The 23,926-nt window shown below is 36.6% G+C and overlaps 1 protein-coding gene across 23 annotated transcripts in view; it reads left to right on the forward strand.

Moving 5' to 3' along the window:
* Positions 1-23,926, forward strand: part of MAGI2 (membrane associated guanylate kinase, WW and PDZ domain containing 2) — a 1,469,004-nt gene that overhangs the window by 433,599 nt on the left and 1,011,479 nt on the right. For all 23 annotated transcript variants that reach the window (XR_006696500.2, XM_045387570.2, XM_045387574.2 and 20 more), the window contains exon 2: positions 20,841-20,957. Coding sequence is in view for 22 of the 23 variants with exons in the window: in XM_045387570.2 (XP_045243505.2) it covers positions 20,841-20,957 (117 nt within the window). In the remaining variant the exon portion in view is untranslated. The remainder of the gene's footprint in view (positions 1-20,840; positions 20,958-23,926) is intronic.

Consider the following 23,926-nt stretch of genomic DNA (forward strand, 5'->3'; position numbering starts at 1 on the left):
TGCACGTGTGTGTGTGTCTATAAATATAAATGTATAAATAAACATATATATATATATATATATATATATATATATATATATATAGAGAGAGAGAGAGAGAGAGAGAGAGAGAGAGAGAGAGAGAGAGATGGAGTCTCACTTTGTCACCAGGCTGGATTGCAGTAGAGCGATTTTGGCTCACTGCAGCCTCCGCCTCCCAAGTTCAAGCGATTCTCCTGCCTCTGCCTGCCGAGTAGCTGGAACTCACCACACTCAGCTAATTTTTTTATTTTTAGTAGAGATGGAGTTTTACCATGTTGGCCAGGATGATCTTGATCTCTTGACCTGGTGATGCACTCGCCTTGGCCTCCCAAAGGTATATTTTTTAGTGTAATATTTTTCTTATTGTCCTCTCTGCCTTGCCACCAAGGCAATAAAAATTCATTTATAATGAAGTTTGTAGCCTCCAATATTTTTCTTGATTTTGAAAATTATTCTTGGGTAGTCACATGATTTTTTAAAAATTATTCTGTATTGACAATTTATAATTCTATACATTTATAGATTACAAAATGATGCTATGATTTATTAATACAAAATGGAATAATTAAATCAAGCTAATTATCATATCCATCATCTCAAATACTTACTTTTTGGTTGAGAACATTTGATTTACTCTCTTAGCAATTTGGAAATGTACAATGCACTGTTGTTAACTACATTCACTATATTGTGCAGTAAATCTAAAAAAGAAAATTGTATTTCACTGAGATTTTGTACTCTTTGATCATCTTTTCATTCCCACACCCCCCTACCCTCTGTAACCACCATTCTACTCTTGGCTTCTATGAGTTCAGTTGTTTTAGATTTCACATACAAGCAAAAACATGTAGCACTTGTCTTTCTGTGCCTAGCTTATTCTACTTAACGTAATGTTCTCCAGTCCCATCCGTGTTGCTGCAGATGACAGGAGTTCCTTCTTTCTGAAGGCTGGGTAGTATTTGATTATATATATATAATATTATATTTTATATGTATTTATATATTATATATTATATTATATTATATATAAAATATATGTTATATATTGTATTTATGTATATAAAATATATATTATATATAATATATATTAAATATATTACAAATATATATTAAATATATATTTTTTATATATATAATATTTTCTTTATCCATTCACCTGTTGATGAACACTTAGGTTGATTCCATGAATGGCTATTGTGCATGGTGCTTCAATGAACAGAGGAGTATAGATGGCTCTTTGACAATCTCATTTCAAATCTTTGAGTAATACCCAGACATGAGCTTGCTAGATCATATGGTAATTCTATTTTTTTAGAAACTCCATACAGTTTTTCATAGCAGCTGTACTAATTTACATTTCTGCCAGCAATGTACAAAGATTCCCTTTTCACCACATCCCCACCAACACTTATCTTTCGTCTTTTTGATAATAGCCATCCTGACAGATGTGAAGTGATACATCATTATTGTTTTTAATTTGCATTTCTGTAATGATTAGTGAATTGAGCATTTTTTAAATATGTCTTTCGGCCATTTGTTTGTCTTCTTTTGAGAAATGTCTATTCAGCTCTCCTGCCTATTTTTTTTTTCTTTTTTCTTTTTTTTCGGAGACAATCTTGCTCTCTCTCCCAGGCTGGATTGACGATCTTGGCTCACTGCAACCTCTGCCTCCGGGGGTTCAAGCGATTCTCATGCCTCAGCCCCCGAATAGCTGGGACTACAGGCCTGCACCACCACACTACGCTAATTTTTTGTATTTTTAGTAGAGATGAGATTTCGTCATGTTGGTCAGGCTGCTCTCGAACTGCTGAGCTCAGGCAATCCTCTCACCTCAGCCTCCCAAAGTTCTGGATTACAGGCATGAGCCGCCGCACCCGACTTCTTGCCCATTTTTTAATTGAGTTGTTTGTTATCTTGCTATCGAGTTGTTTGAGTTCCCTATAAATTTTGCGTAGTAACCCCTTATAAGATACATGGCTTGCAAATATTTCCCCCCAATCCGTGTGTTGTATGTCCACATTCTTACTTCCATGTGACATTTTTTATAAAAAGTTATTGTTCTTAAGTACAAATCGTAATATTTCAGTAAAAGTGAAAGTTACATCAAAGACATATTTTCAGTAGGCTTTCCTTGCCAATAATTGAATGGATGAGCCAAAGTTGTTTAAGACTGCATCCTCCAAATATCCTTTAATAGGTTTAAAAATTACGGACAACTTTGCATGTAATCAGGGAATGGGGACAATAGAGAATATATTTGATTAATTCTGTATTCTTTCTTTTTTCCCCATATTTGGCTCAGTCTTCCTTGCATTTCTAGAGGCAATATAGCCTTAGATGTCTAAAAGTGAATTTTTAGGAAATTTTAACTGATAGACTTCAGGTATGGATAATTGAATGCACTAATCTATAGCAGTATGCCTGGTAAGTGTGTAAGTAGTCCCTAAAACACTAATTGGAAGATGCTATTTTATAATTCAGTAAAAGTCAATTATAATATTATTCACTGTCATAGTCCTTGACTACTACTTCCTGCTTGACTCATATACTTCTCTCATAGCCACTTGGCAACAGGAATAAATAGCTTTCTTTTCCAGTTTATAATACTTGTAGGTCTTTCCACCATTTTCTTTTCCACTGAAATCTCTGACATTGGTATAGGTTCAATCTCTCCAACTTGATTTCTGCTTTTCATTTTTCTATGTCAGATCAGGACCTTGTCTTTCAGTGGTGAGAGTGATAACAACCTAGGACAAGAATGATAAAGAAATCTTCCCATATCCTTCTTCTACCAACGTTCTAATTCTTTTTACGTATACATACCCAACGGCTATTGTATTCCTCCTTATTGCCCATCCCCATCTGCTTCACTAACAAATATGTACCCATGCATGCATGCACACAAACACACATTCTATTCCTTTTTTGAAAACTTATTTTAGGTTCAGGGGTATATGTGGGGGCTTGCTATATAGGTAAATTGCATGTCACGGGACTTTGGTTTACAAATTATTTCATCACCCAGGTAATAAGTATAGCACCCAATAAGTAGTTTTAGATATTCACCCTTTTTCCAACCTCTACCCTCAAGTAGGCCCCAGTGTGTGTTGTTCCCTTCTTTGTGTCCATATACTCAATGTTTAGCCTCCACTTATGCATGGGAAAATGCAGTATTTGGTTTTCTGTTCCTGTGTTAGTTTGTTTAGGATAATGGCCTCCCACTCTATCCATGTTGCTGCAAAGGATATGATCTCATTTTTTATGGCTGCGTAGTATTCCATGGTATATAGGTATCACATTTTCTTTATCCAGTCTACCATTGATGGATATTTAGGTTGATTCCATGTCTTTGCTATTGTGAATAGTGCTGTGATGAACATATGCATGTGTGTCTCTTTATGGTAGAACGGTTCATATTTCTTTGGGTATATACCGAATAATGGGATTGCTGAGTCAAATAGTAGATCTATTTTAAGTTCTTTGAAAAATCACCAGATGGCCCTTCACAATAGTTTAACTAGTTTACATTCCCACCAGCAATGCGTAAGTGTTCCCTTTTCTCCACAACCTTGTCAGCATGTTATTTTTTTAACTTTTTAAGAAGAGCCATTCTGACTAGTGTGAGATGGTATCTCATTGTGGTTCGATTTGCATTTCTGTAATCATTAATGATACTGAGCTTTCTTTTCATGTTCTTGTTGTCCACATATATGTCTTCTTTTGAAAACTGTTTGTGTCCTTTGCCCAATCTTTAGTGGGTTTGTTGTTTTTATGCTTGTAAATTTGTTTGGGCTACTTACAGACTCTGGATATTAGACTTTTGTTGGTTGTATAGTTTACAAATATTTTCTCTATTCTTTCGTTTGTGTCTTTACTCTGTTGATAGTTTTTTGTTTTGTTTTGTTTTGCTATGCGGAAACTCTTTGGTTTAATTAGGCCCTATTTGTCAATTTTTGTTTTTGTTGCAATTGCTATTGGTGGCTTTGTCTTGAAATCTTTGCTGGGTTCTATGTCTAGAAGAGTATTTCCTAGGTTATCATTCAGGGTTTTTATAGTTTTTTATTTTAGACCTATGTGTTTAATCCATCTTGAGTTAATTTTTGTAGATGGTGTAAGGAAGGGGTCCGGTATCAAACTTCTTCATAGGGCAAAACAGTTAACCCAGCACCACTTATTGAATAGGGATACTTTCCCCATTGCTTGTTTTTGTGGATATTCTCAAAGATCAGATGATTGTAGGTGTGGGAAATTATTCGTAGTCTCTCTTTTCTGTTCCATTGGTCTCTATGTCTGTTTTTGTATCACTACCATGCTGTTTTGGTTAATGTAGCCTTGTAGTATAGTCTGAAATTGGGAAATGTGATGCCTCCAGCTTTGTTCTTTTGCTTACAATTGCCTTGGCTATTGGAGATCCTTTTTGGTTCCATATGAATTTAAATTTTTTTTTCTAATTCTGTGAAGAATGTCATTGGTAATTTGATAGGAATAGTATTAGGGATGTCAATTGCTTTGGCAGTATGGCCATTTTTGCAATATTGATTCTTCTTGTCCATGAGCAATATTTTTCTATTTGTTTGTATCATCTCTGATTTATTTGAGCAGTGTTTTGTAATTCTCATTGTAGAAGTATTTCACCACTTTGGTTAACTGTATTCCTAGGTATTTTATTCTTTTTGTTGCTATTGTGAATGGAACTGAAGTCTCAATTTGGCTCTCAGCTTGGATGTTGTTGGTGTATAGGAATGCTACTGATTTTTGTACATTGATTGTATATCCAGAAGCTTTGTTGAAATTGTGTATTGGATCAAAGAGCATTTGAGCACATACTTTGCGGGTTTTGAGGTATAGAATCACATCATCAGCAAACAAGGGTAGTTTAGTTTCCTCTCTTTCTATTTGAATGTCTTTTATTTCTTTCTCTTACCAGTTTTCTCTGGCTAGGACTTTTGGCACTATGCTGAATAGGAGTGGTGAGAGAGGACATCCTTGTCTTCTTCCAGTTTTCAAGGGGAATTCTTCCAGCTTTTGCCCATTCAGTATGATGTTGGCTGTGAGTGTTTCATAGATGGCTTTTATTGTTTTGAAGTATGGTCCTACAATGCCTAGTTTGTAGAGGGTTATTAAATGAAGGGACGTTGGATATTATTTAATGCCTTTTCTGTATTTATTGAGATAATCATGTTGTTTTTTGTCTTTAGTTCTGTTTATGTGATGAATGACACTTACTGATTTGTATATTTTGAACAAAACTTACATCCTAGGGATGAAGCCTACTTGATCATGGTGGATTCGCTTTTTGATGTAGTGCTGGATTTGGTTTGTTAGTATTTTGTTGAGGAATTTTGCATCTATGTTCATAAATGATATTAGCCTGAAGATTTATTTTTTTGTTGTGTCTCTGCTAAGTTTTGTGTCAGGATGATGCTGCCCTAATGGAATGAGTTAGGGAGGAATGTTTTCTCCTCATTTTTTTAGAATAGTACCAGCTCTTCCTTATACATCTGGTAGAATTTGCTGGTGAACCTGTCTAGTCCTGAGCTTGTTCTGTTACATAGGCCTTTTTTTAATGACTGATTCCATTTCAGAATTTGTTATTGGTCTATTAAGGTATTCAGTCTCTTCCTGGTTAAATATTGGGATGGTATATGTTTTCGGAAATTTATTAACATTTTCTAGGTTTCTAGTTTGTTTGCATAGAGGTGTTTCTCTAAGGGGTTTGTATTTCTGTGTGGTCAGTGGTAATGTCCCCTTTGTCATTTCTCAATGTGTGTGTGTGTGTGGTTTTTTTTTTTTGATCTTGTGTATTTTTAAACTTACTAGTCTAGCTAGCAGTCTATTTGTCTTATTAATTCTTTCAAAGAAGGTTTGTGTTTTGTAGGGTTTTTGTGTCTCAATTGCCTTCATTTCAGTTCTGATTTTGGTTATTTCTTGTCTCCTGCTAGCTTTGAATTTCATTTCCTCTTATTTCTCTAGTTCCTCTAGATATGATGTTGGGTGGTTAATTTCAAATCTTTCTAACTATTTTGTGTGGGTTCTTAGCACCTTAAACTTGCCTCTTATCACTGCTTTGGATGTATCTCAGAGATTCTGGTATGTGGTATTCTTTTTTCTCATTCGTTTCAAATAGTTTCTTGATTTCTGACTTAATTTTATTATTTACTCAGAAGTCATTCAGGAGCAAGTTGTTTAATGTCCATTTAATTGTATTATTTCAAGTGATTTTCTTAGCATTAATTTCTATTTTTACTGCATTTTGGTCTGTATTAGTTCATTTTCATGCTGCTATGAAGAAATAAAAGAGACTGGGTAATTTATAAAGTAAAGAGGTTTAATTGACTTGAAGTTCCACATGGCTGCAGAGGCCTCAGGAAACTTATAATCATGGTGGAGGGCACCTCTTCACAGGGTGGCAGGATAGAGAATGATTGCTGAACAAATGGGGGAACCCCTTATAAAGCCATCAGATCATGAGAGAATTCACTCACTATCACAAAAACAGCATAGGGGAAACTGCTCCCATGATTCAATTATCTCCACCTGGTCCCACCCTTGACATATGGGGATTGTTACAATTCAAGATAAGATTTGGGTGGCGACACAGAGGCAGCCATATCATTCCATCCCTGGCCCCTCCCAAATCTCATGTCTTCACATTTCAAAACACAATTATGCCCTTCCAACAGTCCCCCAAAGTCTTAACTCATTCCAGCATTAACCCAAAAGTTCAAGTCCAAAGTTTCATTTGAAGCAAGACAAGTACCTTCCACCTACGAGCCTGTAAAAGCAAAAGCAAGTTATTTGCTTCCCAGATACAATGGGGATATAGTCATTGGGTAAATATACCCATTTCAAATAGGAGAAATTGGCCTAAACAAAGGGATTACTGGCCCCATGCAAGTTCGAAATCCAATAGGGCAGTCATTAAACCTTAAAGTTATAAAATAATCTCCTTCAACTCCATGTCTCACATTCAGGTCACACTGATGCAAGAGGTGGGCTCACATGGCCTTCAGCAGCTCCACCCCTGTGACTTTTCAAGGTATAGGCCCCCTCCCAGCTGCTTTCACAGGCTGGTGTTGAGTGGCTTTTACAGATACATGGTGAAATCTGTGTGGATCAACCTTTCTAGGGTCTGAAGGATGGTGGCCCTCTTCTCATAGCTCCACTAAGCAGTGCCCCAGTGGAGACTCTGTGTGGGGGCTCCAACCCCATATTTCCCTTCTGCACTGCCCCAGCAGAGGTTCTCCATGAAGGCTCTGCCCATGCAGCAGACTTCTGCCTGGACATCCAGGTGTTTCCATACATCTCCTGAAATCTAAGTAGAGGTTCTCCAACCTCAGTTCTTGACTTCTGTGCACCTGCAGGCCTGACATCACCTGTATGCTGACAAGGCTTGGAGCATGCACCCTGTGAAGCAATGGCCCAAACTGTACCTTTGCTTCTTTCAGCCACAACTGGAGTTGAAGCAGCTGGCATGTAGGGCACCATGTCCCAAGACTGCACAAAGCAGCAAGATCTTGGGACCAGCCAATTAAACCATTTTCCCTCCTAGGCCTCTGAGGCTGTGATGGAAGGGGCTGCTGTGAAGACCTCTGGCGTGCCCTGGAGACATTTTCCCCATTGTCTTGGCAATTAACATTTGGCTCCTCATTACTTAAGCCAATTTCTGTGGCTGGCTTAAATTTCTCCTCAGAAAATGGGTTTTTCTTTTCTATCACTTTGTGGGGCTGCAAATGTTCTAAACTTTTATGCTCTGCTTCCATTTTAAACATAACTTTAAGTTCCAAAACATATTTTTGTGAATACATAAAACTGAATGCTTTTAAAAGCACCAAAGTCACATGTTGGGTACTTTGCTGCTTAGAAATTTCTTTCACGAGATACCCTAAATCATCTCTCTCAAGTTCAAAGTTCCACACATCTCTAAGGCAGGAACAAAACGCCTCCAATCTCTTTGCCAGAGCATAGCAAAAATCACCTTTATTCCTGTTCCCAACAAGTTCCTCCTCTCCATCTGAGACTACCTCAGCCTAGACTTCATTATCCATATGACTATCAGTATTTTGGTCAAAGTCATTCAACAAGTCTTTAGGAAGTTACAAACTTTCCCACATCTTTATGTCTTCTTCTGAGCTCTCCAAACTGTTCCAACCTTTGCCTGTTACCCAGTTCCAAAGTTGTTTCCAAAGTTTTGAGTATCTTTACAGCAGCACCCCACTCCTGGTACCAATTTTACTACATTAGTCTGTTCTCATGCTGCTATAAAGAAATACCCAATACTAGGTCAGGCTCTGTGGCTCATGCCTGTAATCCCAGCACTTTGGGAGGACAAGGTAGGTGGATCAACTGAAGTCAGGAGTTTGAGACAAGCCTGGCCAACATGCTGAAACCCCATTTCTACTAAAAATACAAAAATTAGCTGGGCATAGTAGTGCATGCCTATAGTCCCAGCTACTTGGGAGGCTGAGACAGGAGAATTGTTTGAACCCAGGAGGCAGAAGTGGCAGCGAGCTGAGATCACCACTGCACTCCAGCCTGGGTGACAGAGCAAGACTCCATCTCAAAAAAAAAAAAAGAAAGAAAAGAAAAGAAAAAAGAAAAAAAAAAAAGAAATAACCTAGATTGGGTCATTTATAAAGAAAAGAGGTTTAGTCGACTCACAGTTCCACGTGGCTGGGGAGACCTCAGGAAACTTACAATCGTGGTGGAAGGCACCTCTTCACAGGGCAGCAGGATAGAGAATGAGTGCTGAACAAATGGGGAAACCTCTTACAAAACCATTAGATTTCATGAGAGTTCACTCAGTATCACAAGAACAGCATGGAGGAAACTGCACCCATGATTCAGTTATCTCCACCCACGTGGGAATTGACACATGGGGATTGTTACAATTCAAGGTGAGATTTCAGTGGGGACACAGAGCCAAACCATATCATGGTCTAAAAGTGTGGTATAATTTTGGGTTTTTTGCATTTGCTGAGTGTTGTTTTATGCCCAACTGTTTGGTCATCTTTAAAGTATGTGCCATGTGCAGATGAGGAGAATGTACATTCTGTTGTTTTGGGGTGGAGAGTTTTGTAGCTGTCTATTAGGTCCATTTCTTCAAGTTTTCGGTTAAGGTCCTGAATATCTTTGTTAGCTTTCTGCCTCAATGATCTATCCAATACTCTTAGTGGAGTGTTAAAGTCTTTCATTATTATTTTGTGGTTACCTATGTCTCTTTGTAGGTCTCTAAAAACTTGCTTTATGTATCTGGCTGCTCCTGTGCTGTGTGTGTATATACTTAGGATAGTTAGATCTTCTTTTGAATTGAGCCCTTTACCTTTATGTAATGCCCTTCTTTGTCTTTTTTATGTTTGTTAGTTTAAAGTCTGTTTTGTCTGAAATTAGAATAACAGTGTCTGCTTTTTTTCTGTTTTCTGTTTGCTTGGTAGATTTTTCTCCATCGCTTTTCTTTGAGCCTATGGCTTCCACGGCATGTGAGATGGGTCTTTTGATGACAGCATCCTGTTGGGTTTTGCTTCTTTATTCAACTTGCCACTCTGTGCCTTTTAATTGGGGCATTTAGCCTATTTACATTCAAGGTTAGTATTGATATGTGTGGATTTGATCCTGTCATCAGGTTGTTAGCTCATAATTATGCAGAGTTGTTTGTGTGGTTGCTTTATAGTGTCACTAGTCTATGTACTTAAATGTGCTTTTGTAGTGGTTGGTAACAGTCTGTCCTTTCCATATCTAGTACTCTCTTCAGGATCTCTCGTAAGGCAGGTCTGATACTAATGAATTCCCTCAGCATTTGCTTGTCTGAAAAGGATTTTATTTCTCCTTCACTTAGAAAGCTTAGTTAGACCAGATATGAAATTTGTGGTTGAAAATTATTTTCTTTAAGAATGATGAATGCCCCAAATCTCTTTTGCTTGTAGGGTTTCTGATGACAGGACTATTAGTCTGATGGGGTTCCTTTGTAGGTTAGCTGACCCTTCTTTCTAGCTGCCTTTAACATTTTTTCATTATGACCTTGGAGAATCTTGTGTAGTATTTTGCAGGGGTTCTCTAAATTTTCTGAATTTTAATGTTGACCTTTCTAGCAAAGCTGGGTAAATTTTCATGGACAATATTCTGAAATATGTTTTCCAAGTTGCTTGGTCTCTCACCCTGTCTCTCAGGCAGGCCAATGAGTCATGGACTGGGTCTCTTTCCAGAATCCCATCTTTCTCAAAGGTTTTATTTATTCTCCTTGCGGTTTTTTATTTTTCTTTTTCTTTGACTGAGTCATTTTGGAGAACCAGTCTTCAAGCTGTGAGATTGTTTTTCCTCAGCTTGGTCAATCCTGTTGTTAATAGTTGCGATTGCATTATGAAATTCTTCTACCATGTTTTTAAGCTCTATCAGATCAGTTTGTTCATATAATGGCCATTTTGTCTATCAGTTCCTGTATTGTTTTATTGTAAACCTTAGATTACTTGAATTGGGTTTTGACTTTCTCCTGTATGTTAGTAATCTTCATTCCTATCTATATTCTGAATTTTATTTCTATCATTTTAGCCATCTTAGCCTGGTTAGGAACTGTTGCTGGGAAACTAGTGGTGTCATTTGGAGGGAAGAAGCCACTTTGGGCTTTTGAGTTGCCAGAGTTCTTGTGCTGGTTCTTTCTCATCTTTGTGAGCTGATGTTGCTTCAGTCTTTGAAGTTGCTGACCTTTGGATTTCTTTTTCTTCTATCCTATTTGATGTCCTTGGGGAGTTGATTATGGCATAAGGTGGGTTCAGTTGACTGGTTTCATTTTTGAAGGATTTTAGGGGGCCAAGGCTCAACTCATAACTCCTGAACTGTGTGCTCTAACTCTAGGGGGCCAGTATGGACCCCAGCTTTATTCTGTAGCTCCTGGAGGTTAGGAACCTAACTCACTGGAGGGGCCTGAATTGTTTCCAGACAACTGGTTAGAACTCTCTGATGGGTGGTTCCAGCCTCAGCGCTTTGTAGGGCAGTGGCAGCAGGATTGGTCCTCATTTGTATATGCCAGCAGCAGCAGCAGTGCTGCAAGTTGCATGGCTGAGTATTGATGGGTACAAATGTGCTGACCTTTGTTGGGACACTTGCAGTGTTGGCAGGGCACCACTGTGTGGAGATGCACGGGGTCTCACCAGTGTCTGTGCATGCATTTGCATGGGGAAAAATGTTAGCACAGGCATGTGTCACTGGCAGGCATGGGACTGTGTGTCCTGTGTTCATGCATTAATGTAGATGGCAGCTGCTGCTGGGGTTGGGGGCAGATCAGTTGGTCTACTTTTGTAGTTTCGCACCAGTCGCAATATTGGCATGGGGTGGGGTGTGGGTGGATGTGGAGCTGACAGTCTCCAGTTTCCATGCTAGCCAATGCTCCAACAGCAATGGCAGCACTGTTGGGGGAGTGTTAGAGAGTTGGGGTTCACTTACACTGGCAGCTGTGTCACAGTATGGTGCACATGCATCTGGCAGGAAAGGAAGGCAAGGTCTACCCACGCTTACATGCCTCAGCAAAGCAATGTGGGGGGATGGTTGTGGACAAGTGCGTGCCAGCAAAGCAACTCAGGGGAGACTGTGGTAAGAGAAGGGCATAGGTGGACAGGTGCATGTCTGCAGGGACACTCTACTGGGGCACTCTACTGGAGCTGTCTACTGGTCAAGTACAGTCTATCAGTGCAGGAGCTATGATGCATGCCACCAGGATGCCACCACAACCTGGGCTTCTGAGGCTGTACTGGAATCAGGCCTAGCTGGGGTCACAGGAGAGGCCAGCAGACCAAAGGTGCTCCAGTTGGACTAGCCCAGCCTCGTCAGCAAGACCACCCTGCAATGTTCAGCTCTAACAGTTTTCTTAGGCCTTAAGTTTCCTATGGGTGCAAGGCAGCCCTGGAGGATGGGCATCGCTGGTAGTGCTCCACTCCAGATGCTCCCACACCAAACCCTCTGGGTTCCACACTGGCTGGAGTTCTGCCCGTACTACTTCTATAAACAGCTCTCTCTGCCAGTTCAGTTGTCCATGGGGGTCATGTAGTCTCCTGCTGGCAGAATTCCAGGGGCCCCTGGGGAGAATGGGTTGCTCCTTGCCTGCTCAACCCCCGCCCCTTCCACAGAAGTCATTGGGGGCTAGAAATAACTCCCTGTGCAGGGTTCCCTGCTTCCTGCCCATTTGACCCAGTATCTGTGTCTTCCCTCTCTCCATTTTCAATGGATCTTCCCTCTGAGGATTTGCTAGGAGTACGCCAGTCTTCCCAATGTCCTCATCTCTCATGGGGATGCTGTATATGTATAACAACAATGTGTTTCCAACATACCATACATTGTGCACTTCAGGTGCCTAACGAATGAAAAGATTTATAGGTGGGCCAAGGACGTAATTATAATATACATTTTTCTGCAGTAAAAACCATTCTGCATTCCAAAATAAACCTTTAGAACACATTCCTCATTTGAAGTCAGTCTTGTAGCAGTTGGAATCATGAGCCTATAATTGTTATAACTTAATTAGTACTGATCCATCACAACTCAGACTATGGAGGCTATATTAGTGTGTTGTTTGGAATGAGATTTGCAAGGGAATTTCTTTGTGTAGTCATTGTAAAATTCAATCAAAAATAAAACTGGAGTTTCTTTTTTGTTGATTTGGGCAAGGTGTACTGTGTCGTGATACTTTTAAGGATAAAGTCATTTGGAGTGAACCATGTATTGTACCAGATCATTGGAGAGTTTTTAAGTTTCAGCAGGTTAGAAAAAAATTAGAGGACTGACCTGGCTTTTAAGAATTTATTTAATTTTTCATTTTTATAGAGATGGGGTCTCATTATGTTGCCCAGGCTGACCTGGAACTCCTGTCCTCAAATGATCCTCCTGCCTCAGCCTCCCAAAGTTCTGGGATTACAAGCATGAGCCACCATATGCCTGGCCTGACCTGGCTTTATAATTCTCAAAACACAAAATAATGTCAAATGTTTTTCAGTTGACTTGGGGATACAGCTTCCTAATTAAAAATGAAACAAGTTTAAATATTCATTGTTTAAATACCATTTACATGTTCACTTTTAGTTTTATGAATGAAGGTATTTCAAGCATACCAAAGTATGAGCATGTTCTTTTGCTTTTTTATCAATGTGGATGCATTCTTAAATTGGACTTATCAAGAACAAAAACAATTGTGAATTTTTATCATTACATTTTAAAATTTATATACTGAAACTTGGAGTAAAGTTAGAGGCAATAAACTGAGACCCTAAGAAGGAAAAATTTTGCCTGCTAAATTATGTAGATATTTTGGACAATAGCGGTTTTTTTTCACTTTAATAATCTTAGTAAATTTTTTTGTAGAAGCCTTATACCTATGAGGTTTATGAACCTTCAATAATTTTAAATTCGTTCATAGCTATCCTAATAGATTGCTTTTCACTTTTAACTTTGAGTGGTGCATCTCTGGTTTTGAAAAAATGGATTGAATTTAGGTTAGATTATTATGTCCCTTTTTTCCATATATATTTTTCCTTTCATTATGCCGAATTTGTTGTGACTTCCTGCTTTGCATAAAGAACATCTAATTTGTAAGAGTTAGATAATCAAAGAAACTAACAGGATATACCCTGTTATTAGACTGAATTAGCCATCTTGGTACATTATTAAAAATTTTGATACACTTGAGATTGTTTCAACTTTGGGCTCATCGTTCATATTTTCAGACGATAAAATTTCAGGTACCTACTATGATGCCTGGCATATACTGAGAACTCATTTTCTTTTCTCAATGGGAAGAAATATCATTAACTATAGGAACAACTCTAACATTTAGTTTGAGACCAAGGCTAACAATGAAAAATGAAACTCAATAATAATATTCCATCTGTATAATAGTAGGGGAAAGGAAATAATAAAAAAGCTATTTGCAATAGAGCTGGAGAATATATAAACCATTTACATTTATCTCTGTCATTTTCTCTGAAATAGCAATTATTCTCTCCAGTTTTACATCTTCTAATGACCTGCAAATGTTTAATATATTTTGCTGTCTTTCTTACTATTCCATTTCTTATACAAAATATGCAATACCATGAAGATTTTGAAGAAACAGCACAGATACTAAAGCATGATTAAAAAGATTGTCTATACTCTCTAATATTATGAATAAAATATTGAAGGGATAGAAATTGTCATATAAGTAAGAATTTTCAGCTATGGAAAAACTAACAAACCAGGGCATCTTCAATGAGTTTTATGGCTTTTGTATGTGTATTCCTATTTAAAATAGGCAAATTGGGAATTATTAGGGGAAGGAGAATTTTACTGCCTCATAATTTATAGGCTGTCTAGTCTAGATCAAATGCATGCAGTGATTTTGTGTAGTACTCTGGCCACTTGAAAATAAGATAGGCTTCTAGATCATCAGAAATCAAAGACACAATTTTCTACCTAAAAAGGGAATGGAGTGTGTTCTGGCAGGCTAGATTAGATATGTCTGTCACCTGTTTTGTGTCTGTGGCTCTTAGCAGAATCAATCAACTTTCTTGTGATTTATTTCTTCATTTTTGAGGTGAGCCAAGCAGAAACTATTTTTGAAAAAGGAACTTAACAACATAGCCCTATAATACTTTCCCATCTATTCCTCAACTTATCCACCATCCAATAAATTAACATAAGGTACATTTGCAGTTACTCATGAAAATATCCTAAAGCATATGGATACATTTCCTTCTCTTCTAATTTCTCACAGACTGCTTTGCTTAGCTACGTTCCTACTTATTTGTTGAAGATAAGATCTGAAGTCAGTTGTCTACTGATGATGTAAGATTCCTGGATAATTGCACAACTAGAAAACAATATCAAAAGGAGATTATTCATAGTTTTATTTCTTATGGAGTATAGCTAATTTGTAAACTATAAGGAAATAGTAAAATAATTTGGTTGTCTGGTTACCAAAAGAAATCCCAAATTAGAAGATGTTCCTAATAAATATTTTATAGGGAAACATAAAATTCAGACCTAGAGGAGATGTTATTTGGTCCTACACCCATTGATATGGACTGAATGTTTGTCCAAAACTCATATGTTGAAATCTGAACCCCATGGTGATTATATTAGGAGGTGGGGGTATTTGGGAGGTAATTAAATTGTGAGGGTTGGACCCTCATGAATGGGATTGGTACCCTTATAAAAAGAAACATTATTTTCCTCTTGGCCATGTGTGGATACAATTAAAAGATGGCCATTTCCAAACCAGGAAAAGTACCCTTACCGGGCACCAGATATGTTGGTTTAATCTTGAACTTTCTGCCTCCAAAAATGTGAGAAACAAAGATTAGTTGTTGAAGCCACCTAATCTATGGTATTTTGTTATAGCAGCTTTAAGTGACTAAGTCACCCTCATTTTATAAATAAGAAAAAAATGAGATCCAGAAATGATTTGTGCAAGACCACTTAATGAATAAGTGTTGGGGTGGTAATTAACACTCGATTTCCTGATTGAAAACCTAGTGTTCTTGCTACTACAGCATTTGTGATGTATTTATTTAGCATACATTTCATGGTCTTGTGTGTCAAAAAGACATTGCTTTAGACATGGGAGAAGTTATAAGAGGGAAGAAGATATAAAATGCATAGGAAACACTCTCTGCTGGGGAGCTTATAACATAATAGAAAATATAAAACAGGTCCACAAATTACTGTTTGGCCTGTTATAATGTGCAAAGTACTAAAGAGAAATGAGCAAGATACGGAAGTTCAGAGCAGAGAGAAGACTTCTGGCTCAAAGATCATAGGAAGGCCAACTACAGAATAATTTTAAGCCGAAGGTTGGATAGAAATTCCATGGATAATAGCAAAGGGAAGGCATTCTTATCCATAAAGTTTTATTAGTTGCAAACAACAAAAGGAAAGTTGGAGAAGCTGGCCAGAAAAATACAAGAACAGGATAATTCTGCATGTCCAAGAGGGAGAAATTATGGGTAATTTCTTCAGAGCGTCACTTTCAAGATGAATGCAGCTGCATTCGCATTCTTTGGACACTCTACTTCTATAGCCATTTCCTGGAAGAAACATTTTGATTGACTAAGTAAGAGCAGAGTAGCTCAGCACAAAGACCCACCACATGTACTGAATGATATAGTTACTCAATAAAAGAAAGAGAAAGAGAAAGAAAAGAGAAGAAAAGAAAAGAAAAGAAAAAGGTGCTTCTACCAAAAGAACGTGGTACAAGATAAAGAACAAAGTTGAATGCAAAAAGTAAAGCACAAACTAAAATTAAATATTCACCACAGTATTTTGTGGAGTGTGATTGAAAAACAAACAAAATAAATAAGATGATTAGAACATTAGAGTAGCCTGCTTTGACTGAAGCACAGGATGAATAGATGACATCAAAATGAGCCAAACCCTGGTGGTCATCCCCACCTTTCCCCTCTCTACTCAACCCCTACTATCCCAGTTAGTGAACTGCTTTCTCCAGTTTATACTGATAAAAGTTTATAAGATACATGTTCATTTCAGAATCAGTAGACTCAAGGGGAGGGGAAGGTTGAGCTGATGGTCATGTCTGAGTGAGGGATGGCACTACTTTGCTAGATGGGACTGCTAGCAACCAGACCCCATGGCACAAACATTATAGACACTAGCATATTTCTCCCTCAAATTTTGAAAGAGCGGTATTTGCTACAAGGCTGGGGCAACCAAATTGCCTTAAGGAATACGCCAAGGAGATTATGTCCCTTCAATCCAAGCAGCATCTTTTTCCTTTGTTTCCTCAGTCTAGGTATTCAAGTAATAGAAATGACAAAGCAGTCAATTTCTACAGAGGGCACTCCTGAAAACGATGGAAACCTTAGAAATGCACACCAGTTTTGAATGTTGGCACTTGGTGTTTTCTCCTCAAATAGACCATAGATGTTGCTCCCTAGTGCTTCCCTCACTCCCCACCCCACCATTGTTTTAAACCCAGTACCATACTGCTTGTGTGAGCTTCACTTTCCTCATTTGCAATAGGAAGAGTTTGAACTGAGCTCTATTCTTAAGTTATATTTTGATGTTAAGTTCAAAAGTTTGATTGAGGTCATGTTGAGAAAGGACTTGACTGCTTTGTACTAAGAAGTTTGGTCTTCAGACTATACAGCATGAAAATTAGGTACATGTTTTTGGAATTGTAGGCTTCAAATCCCTTCCAGCTCTCTCATTTACTAAAACTGTCGTTTAAGAAGGCATTTAATATTTATCTACAGTCTTATTTATTAAAATACAGGAAATAAAAACTTTTTCACATAACTAAATAAAATTAAGTCAATAGCTATTCAAATATAATAGCAAGTAAGAGCCACTGATTTTTTTGAAGGAAAAAGTACAAATGGCTAAAGAATGCAACGAGACATTAATGCTGACAGTGCTCTCCTCAACAAAACGATTGATGTGTGCATCCTGTGAACTACCAAATCTAGGAATCATTAACAAATGATAGAGGAGAAACTCTACAAACACTGAAAGTAAAATAAAAAAATTATAACTATGGAAAATAAGATAGCAAATTACTTATTTATTTTAACAATAAACACTTATTGCATACTTTTTGGAACTCTGTATTTTTTAGCTTGCTTTAAAAGGCTGACTTATAAATCTGAAATCATATCATCTTGAGACTCAGACTCTACTTTTTCAGGACATCATTGCCCAATGTCTGTTGTTTAATTCTGCTCTAATTGAAAATTCTAATTAAGGATAAATATGCCTTTATACCTATGTATGTGTATGTGTATACATTATATATGTATATACATATCACACAAACATATAACACATGTGTATACACACATACTGTACCTATACATACATGTGTTATACATCATATATACACACATACTGTGCATATACACACGTATTATACACGTGTATATATGTATATATATTCATACACAAAAATATATGTGTATATATACATATGTGTATATATACATATGTGTATAACATTTATATATGTGTGTATATATATGTGTGTTTTAGGATCATGTACAGTTGTTCAACTACATTAGTTTTAAAAGAATACTCAACCATAATAGTTTTTTTAATGAGTGTTTACTTTTTCTCTATATAATAAGAAATCTTAAGATAGTAGTTATTGACATTGTTTTTAGCTGTTTAGTAAAGCCCATTAGGGTTGCAGGCTGTTTCTAACCTCTACTCCAGTATCCTGAGCATGGTGAATTTTTCTGTGTGCTTGTCACTTCACTTCACGGTCAGAATATGGCTGCTACATCTCAGATATTATGTCCATTTCCTTCTGGGCTAGGTGTCAATGGCCAGAACATAGCTGCTAGAAACTGCAAAGGCAGTTAAGAAAGTGGAGAATGATTGCATGACTTTCCAGACCACTGTGATCCATGTCCTGAGGCTCAGCAGGTTTCTGCCCAAAACTAAATCAGAGCCTTTTAAAAGGAAAGAATAATGGAAAGAATATTGGGTAGGCAACTAGTAGAATTTGCTGTAAGAATACTGGATTAATAAAATTGCCTCACTTGAAAGATGCTTATGATAAATTGTAAAGAATGATAAAGCACTTGGGAAATAGGAGGAAAGAGAAATCTTCTAAAACAAAGGGCATTGTATGTGAAATTTTGTTATAATTTATGACAACTCATTTTAATTAGTGAAGGAAATTTTATATTGATTCTTAAAAGTTTTGACAGGTCCTTCTATGAAAAAAAAGATACAGTCATTGAAATGAATAAATAGACTTTTTTGTTGTTTTCTTAGATAGTTAACTTTCAAGAAATGTAATTCAGTATATCTGTAGTAAAGCAAAAGAAAGGTTTAAACTGTTGATATATTTTTAGGGACAAGAATCATCCTGAACTACAAAATGCGAACTTATCCACATTACATTAGGTGACTGATTCTGGCTTACCTTAATAAAGAGACTACATCTGTTGTTCTATAGTTGGCATTTTCTTAGGATGCCAGAAAGCATCTCATAACTTGGTATATCTCACATATAGATTGAAAGAAAAGGAGAAGGAAGAGGGGGTGCATTTGCCAAAGGACCTGTAGCCTTAGAATCCGGCAGAAATGACAGCTGAGAACAGTCGCGGGCATAATGCTTACTCAGTAGGTGTAATAAATTAGCAAGGGTAAGCAAGTATTGCTGACTGGAAAAAAAAATAAAGAAGAAAAAGAGAATTTCAGGATTTCTAAACTATTAGCTACTTCTGTGTGGTGCCAGCAAGTCCAAGATACGTGGAAACACAGGGCATTTGAGATGTAAATAATAAGTAATTGTTGCAATTGGGTAATGGCAGTTTCAAATGACTTTTATTTCTGACTGCTCTGCTTCTTTGGCTGAGAAATGGATTTGAATTTGGAAAATTATATGTTCAATCATTCCGGATGTAATATTTATATACACCCAACAAAAAATGTTTTCCTTTCATGTCATTTGATTTCCACTATCATATTATATTGGGTGGTAAAATAGATTAAGAGACCATTTGCTCAAATATGAAAGAAACATCATCTGGAGGGTAAGAATTTTGACAGTTAATTCAGTTGAAAATGATATCTTGCAGTTAAAAATGGCATCTTATTGAGACTATACCTGCAGATTAGGAGGCAACTGAAATGATGGATTTTGAAAACTTTAGAAATGTTACAATATGTAAGTCTATTAGCTACTGTTTGTGTCAAAGCTCTTTGTTTTGCACATATGCACACATAATGCTAGCTTGTGTGATCATGGCAGGGCAAATAGATTTATGAATTCTAATTCTGAGATTCAAAAGGATTTGAAGAGAATATAATTTTATGATTATTGCAGATTTCCAGTTTCCTCTATCTTTAATTGTTTGTCTTGGCTCAATTGCCCTAGTATATTTGATTGAAATAATAAGAGTTTCAGGAATTCTTACTTATATTTTTACTGGTATTTTGATTTATAATTAATTCTTTCCAGTATGGAAATAGGAAAGGTTTTAAGATAAATCTTTTTAAGCTAACAAGTTATCTTTAAATATCAAGTTAGTTATCAAGTTAGTATTTGATAGATCTACATTATTGTTTTTTTAACTATAGCCCAGTTTATTTTTTATTAGATTTTAAGGGCAGTCTCAAAACTGTTTGTATTGAAAAAAGAAAAAAAAAACCCTACCTTCTTTCAAACCTTGTGTCTTGTTAAAAACATTTGTACATATACTACAAAATAAAGAAATTACTTTTATTTATTGCATAAAGGGAGTAAAATCATTAATATTTGTGTAGATTTTTCTTCTTTAACTTTTTATACCATCCTACTTAACTAAATCTAGAGGAATTTTCAATAACTTAAAAATCTTTTCATACTTTTAAGACATTATGCTAAGTAAAATAAGCCAATCACAAAAGGCAAATATTATAGATTCTACTTATATGAGGTACCTAGAGTAGTCAAATTTATAGACAGAAAAGTGGTTTCCAGGAGTTGGGGTAGGGTGGAATGGGAAGCAATGAATAAATGAGTAAATAGTCTCTTCAGCCATGCAATGAGATATACTATAATATTTCAGTATGAGTCAGGAGTAACGTATCTTTTACCATGATATAGGGTTCATTCTAAATGAAGGATAAATTTAGGAATATATGCAAAGTATTGAACATAGACTTCCCAGGCAATTATTGTCTCAGTAAATGTTATCTCTGTTATTATGGCAGTAAATATTTGAGAAGATCAAAAGAACACTTTGAAATAGTGCATCTTTTTAATAGGTTCCTGAGTATATTGATGACAGAATCAAATTACATGCTTAAAGTATTTTCCAACATGCCTTACCAAGAAACTTTTTTTATTTTAGGAGGAATTGTTGATAAAGACCTTCGTCACTACCTCAACTTACGATTTCAAAAGGGTTCTGTGGACCATGAGCTTCAGCAAATCATTCGTGACAACCTCTACCTCCGCACGGTGCCATGTGAGTACAACGGGCAGTATTAATATTTTGATGTTAAGAGATAAATGTTTAGCTATATATTCATTGATTAAAAGAAAGTGAAATTGCACTGATTTTTTTATAGTGGGCTTTTGGAACAGAAAACTTATTTGAGATGTGGCAATTTTAAGTGCAAACGCTTATAACTGCAGTAGTATGGTTTATGATGAAGTTGTAGCCAAAAGAGACTTGTGATGTTCAAGCTATAAAATCTAACTTACATTTCTGAAATTAGTATTGAGAAATATTGATTCTAGTCCAGACTGTTGGTGATTCTGAATGAATTATGATGGAGATAGAACTCCACATTGGGAGACAGGAGAATGCAAATTTAATTTATTAGTTGAAACAGCTATTCTGTGAGTGGAATCTTCACAGTAACTCCCAACCTCATCTCTTGTTTGCCACAGGAGAGTCTCACAAGTAAAAAGAAAAGTGCACGTTGGAAAGTAAAGCTAAGTGTTATGCAAGTCTTAGAAAGCAATGATGCTTAGAAAGCATGTTGGGCTAAATTTCTTATATGATCCGCAAATGATCATTTCTGATTATCCTGCCAAAAGAGAGGAATTGGTAAAATGATAAAATTTTAGTGTCTGTTTCAGCTTACCTGAGAATCCTGTATTAACTTTAAGACAAACGAAGGACTTTTAAACTCAGGTTCTAGATCCTAGATTGGTATCAAAAATCCATTTTCTTCAAGACAGATTCCATGCATTTCAGACACTTTCCACTCTCTCTAGAAATTCTGGGCTGTGGATGTTGTATGAGTTTCTTTTTTTTTAGTTCTGTTCTAAATAAACTCAAAGCTGTGGGTCCTGAAAGATAACATTAAATGAAGAAAAATTTGGCTAGTATAAGTGAAACAATAAGCAAAACAAACAAACAAAAATATCATCTAGGGTTGAACCACCAGAGCTAGGTAACTATAATTATCTGGAATAGATATTGGACAATTGTACTGAAATAATGAGCACACACAGAGATGTGAAGATGGAAAGGTTATCACCCAGTCCTATTGACTTACCCACCTTTTGGGAGAGGTGGACTTTTGCCATCGTTAGCACTGAATATTCATCAAAATGACAATGCCAGGACACCATTATCAAGTCTTCCTAAATGAGAATACTTGATGATTGGCATTTCGTCAGTCAAAATGATACTCCTGTCAGTGTGTGTTAGTTAAGTGAATAGGCTTTTGGACTCTTGCTTTAAACCTGGAAGTTGAGAAAAGTGCATTCTTAAACTTGTAAGTTTGACATTAGAGTGATGGACACAGGAAGATGGATTAAAGTAAGTGACTGAACTATTTATAAGGTAACGGGTGGACGCATTTTCAAAGCTGTGATGTTGTCAGTGCAGCAGTGTGAATTTATCTTTTGTGACATGAAAGAAAGGAGATCTGAAATACTGAATAAAGAATCCAGGCAGTTTATTATGTTTAAAAGCTGAGAAAAATAGATAAGAAGCTGACATTCAGGAATACATGTAGTCCTTGCTAAGGCGATGACATAAATAAGAAAGTCTTAATTAAATATGAAGATAATAGGAGTAAATTTTGTATTAGTTAATTAACTTCTTAAATAAAGCATCTCCTTTTAGAGTACTAGAGAAGACTATGAAGGAAAAGTAAATATAAGGGAAAATAGTAGGACTTACATAAGTAAACATAAAGAGCTTTAAGATGTAATTTCAGTACAAGGTTATAAATTTAATTAGAAATCCTTGGATAGCTCCTATAAAGGAGATGATTAGAAACTCAATTTGAATATCATGATGAAACAATTATTCTTTGAATTTTCAGCCATCTGTCCTAGTAGCCAATTCCAATAACATTATTGACTAATGATGTTTATAACTTGGCAAAAAATGAACAAAAAATACAGAGATTCTAACTTGTATTATAAAAATTGCTTTATACTGATTAATTGACCTGGATGATCCACCATGTTGACTCAGTATTTTATCTTTTTTTTTTTTTTTTTTTTTTTGAGATGGAGTTTTGCTCTTATTACCCAGGCTGGAGAGGAAAGCCGCGATCTCAGCTCACTGCAACTTCTGCCTCCCGGGTTCAAGCGATTCTCCTGCCTCAGCCTCCTGAGTAGCTGGGATTACAGTCATGTGCCACCACGCTTGGCTAATTTTGTATTTTTAGTGGAGACGGGGTTTCTCCGTGTTGGTCAGACTGGTCTTGAGCTCCCGACCTCAGGTGATCCGCCCGCTTTGGCCTCCAGAAGTGCTGGGATTACAGGTGTGAGCCACCATGCCCAGCCCAACTCAGTATAACTTAAATTTTTTTTTCTTCATGTATCTTTTTGAATTTCTAATTGATACATAATAACTTACATATTTATGGGGTACATATTTATTTTGTTACATGCATAGAATGTGTAATGATCAAGTCAAGGTATTTGAGGTATCCATCACTTTGAATATTTATCATTTCTCTGTGTTGGGAACAATTCTAGTTATTTCATCCAGCTTCTTTGAAATATACAATACATTGTTGTCAACCGTAGTCACTCTGCTGTCAAGCAATAGAACTTCTATCTTTTATCTAACTGTATATTTGTACCCATTAACCTACCTGTCTTCATTCCCCATTCCTCACTCTCCCAACTCTCTATTATCTATCATTCTTCTATCTATCTCCATGGAATCAACGTTTTTAGCTCCAACATATGCATAAGAACATGTTATTTCTGTCTTTCTGGTCCTGGCTTGTTTCATTTAACATAATGATCTCCACTTCTGTCCATGTTGCTGCAAATGACAGGATTTTATTCTTTTTTATAGTCGAAGAGTATTCCATTGTCTACATATACCACATTTTATGTATCCATTGGTCCCTTGATGGACACTTCAGTTTAGTCTTTGTCTTTGCTGTTGTAAATAGTGCTGCAATCAACATGTGAGTGCAGGTATCTCTTTGATATACTGATCTCCTATATTTA

Source organism: Macaca fascicularis, chromosome 3, assembly GCF_037993035.2.
Source record: "Macaca fascicularis isolate 582-1 chromosome 3, T2T-MFA8v1.1".
Taxonomy (NCBI): Eukaryota; Metazoa; Chordata; class Mammalia; order Primates; family Cercopithecidae; genus Macaca; species Macaca fascicularis.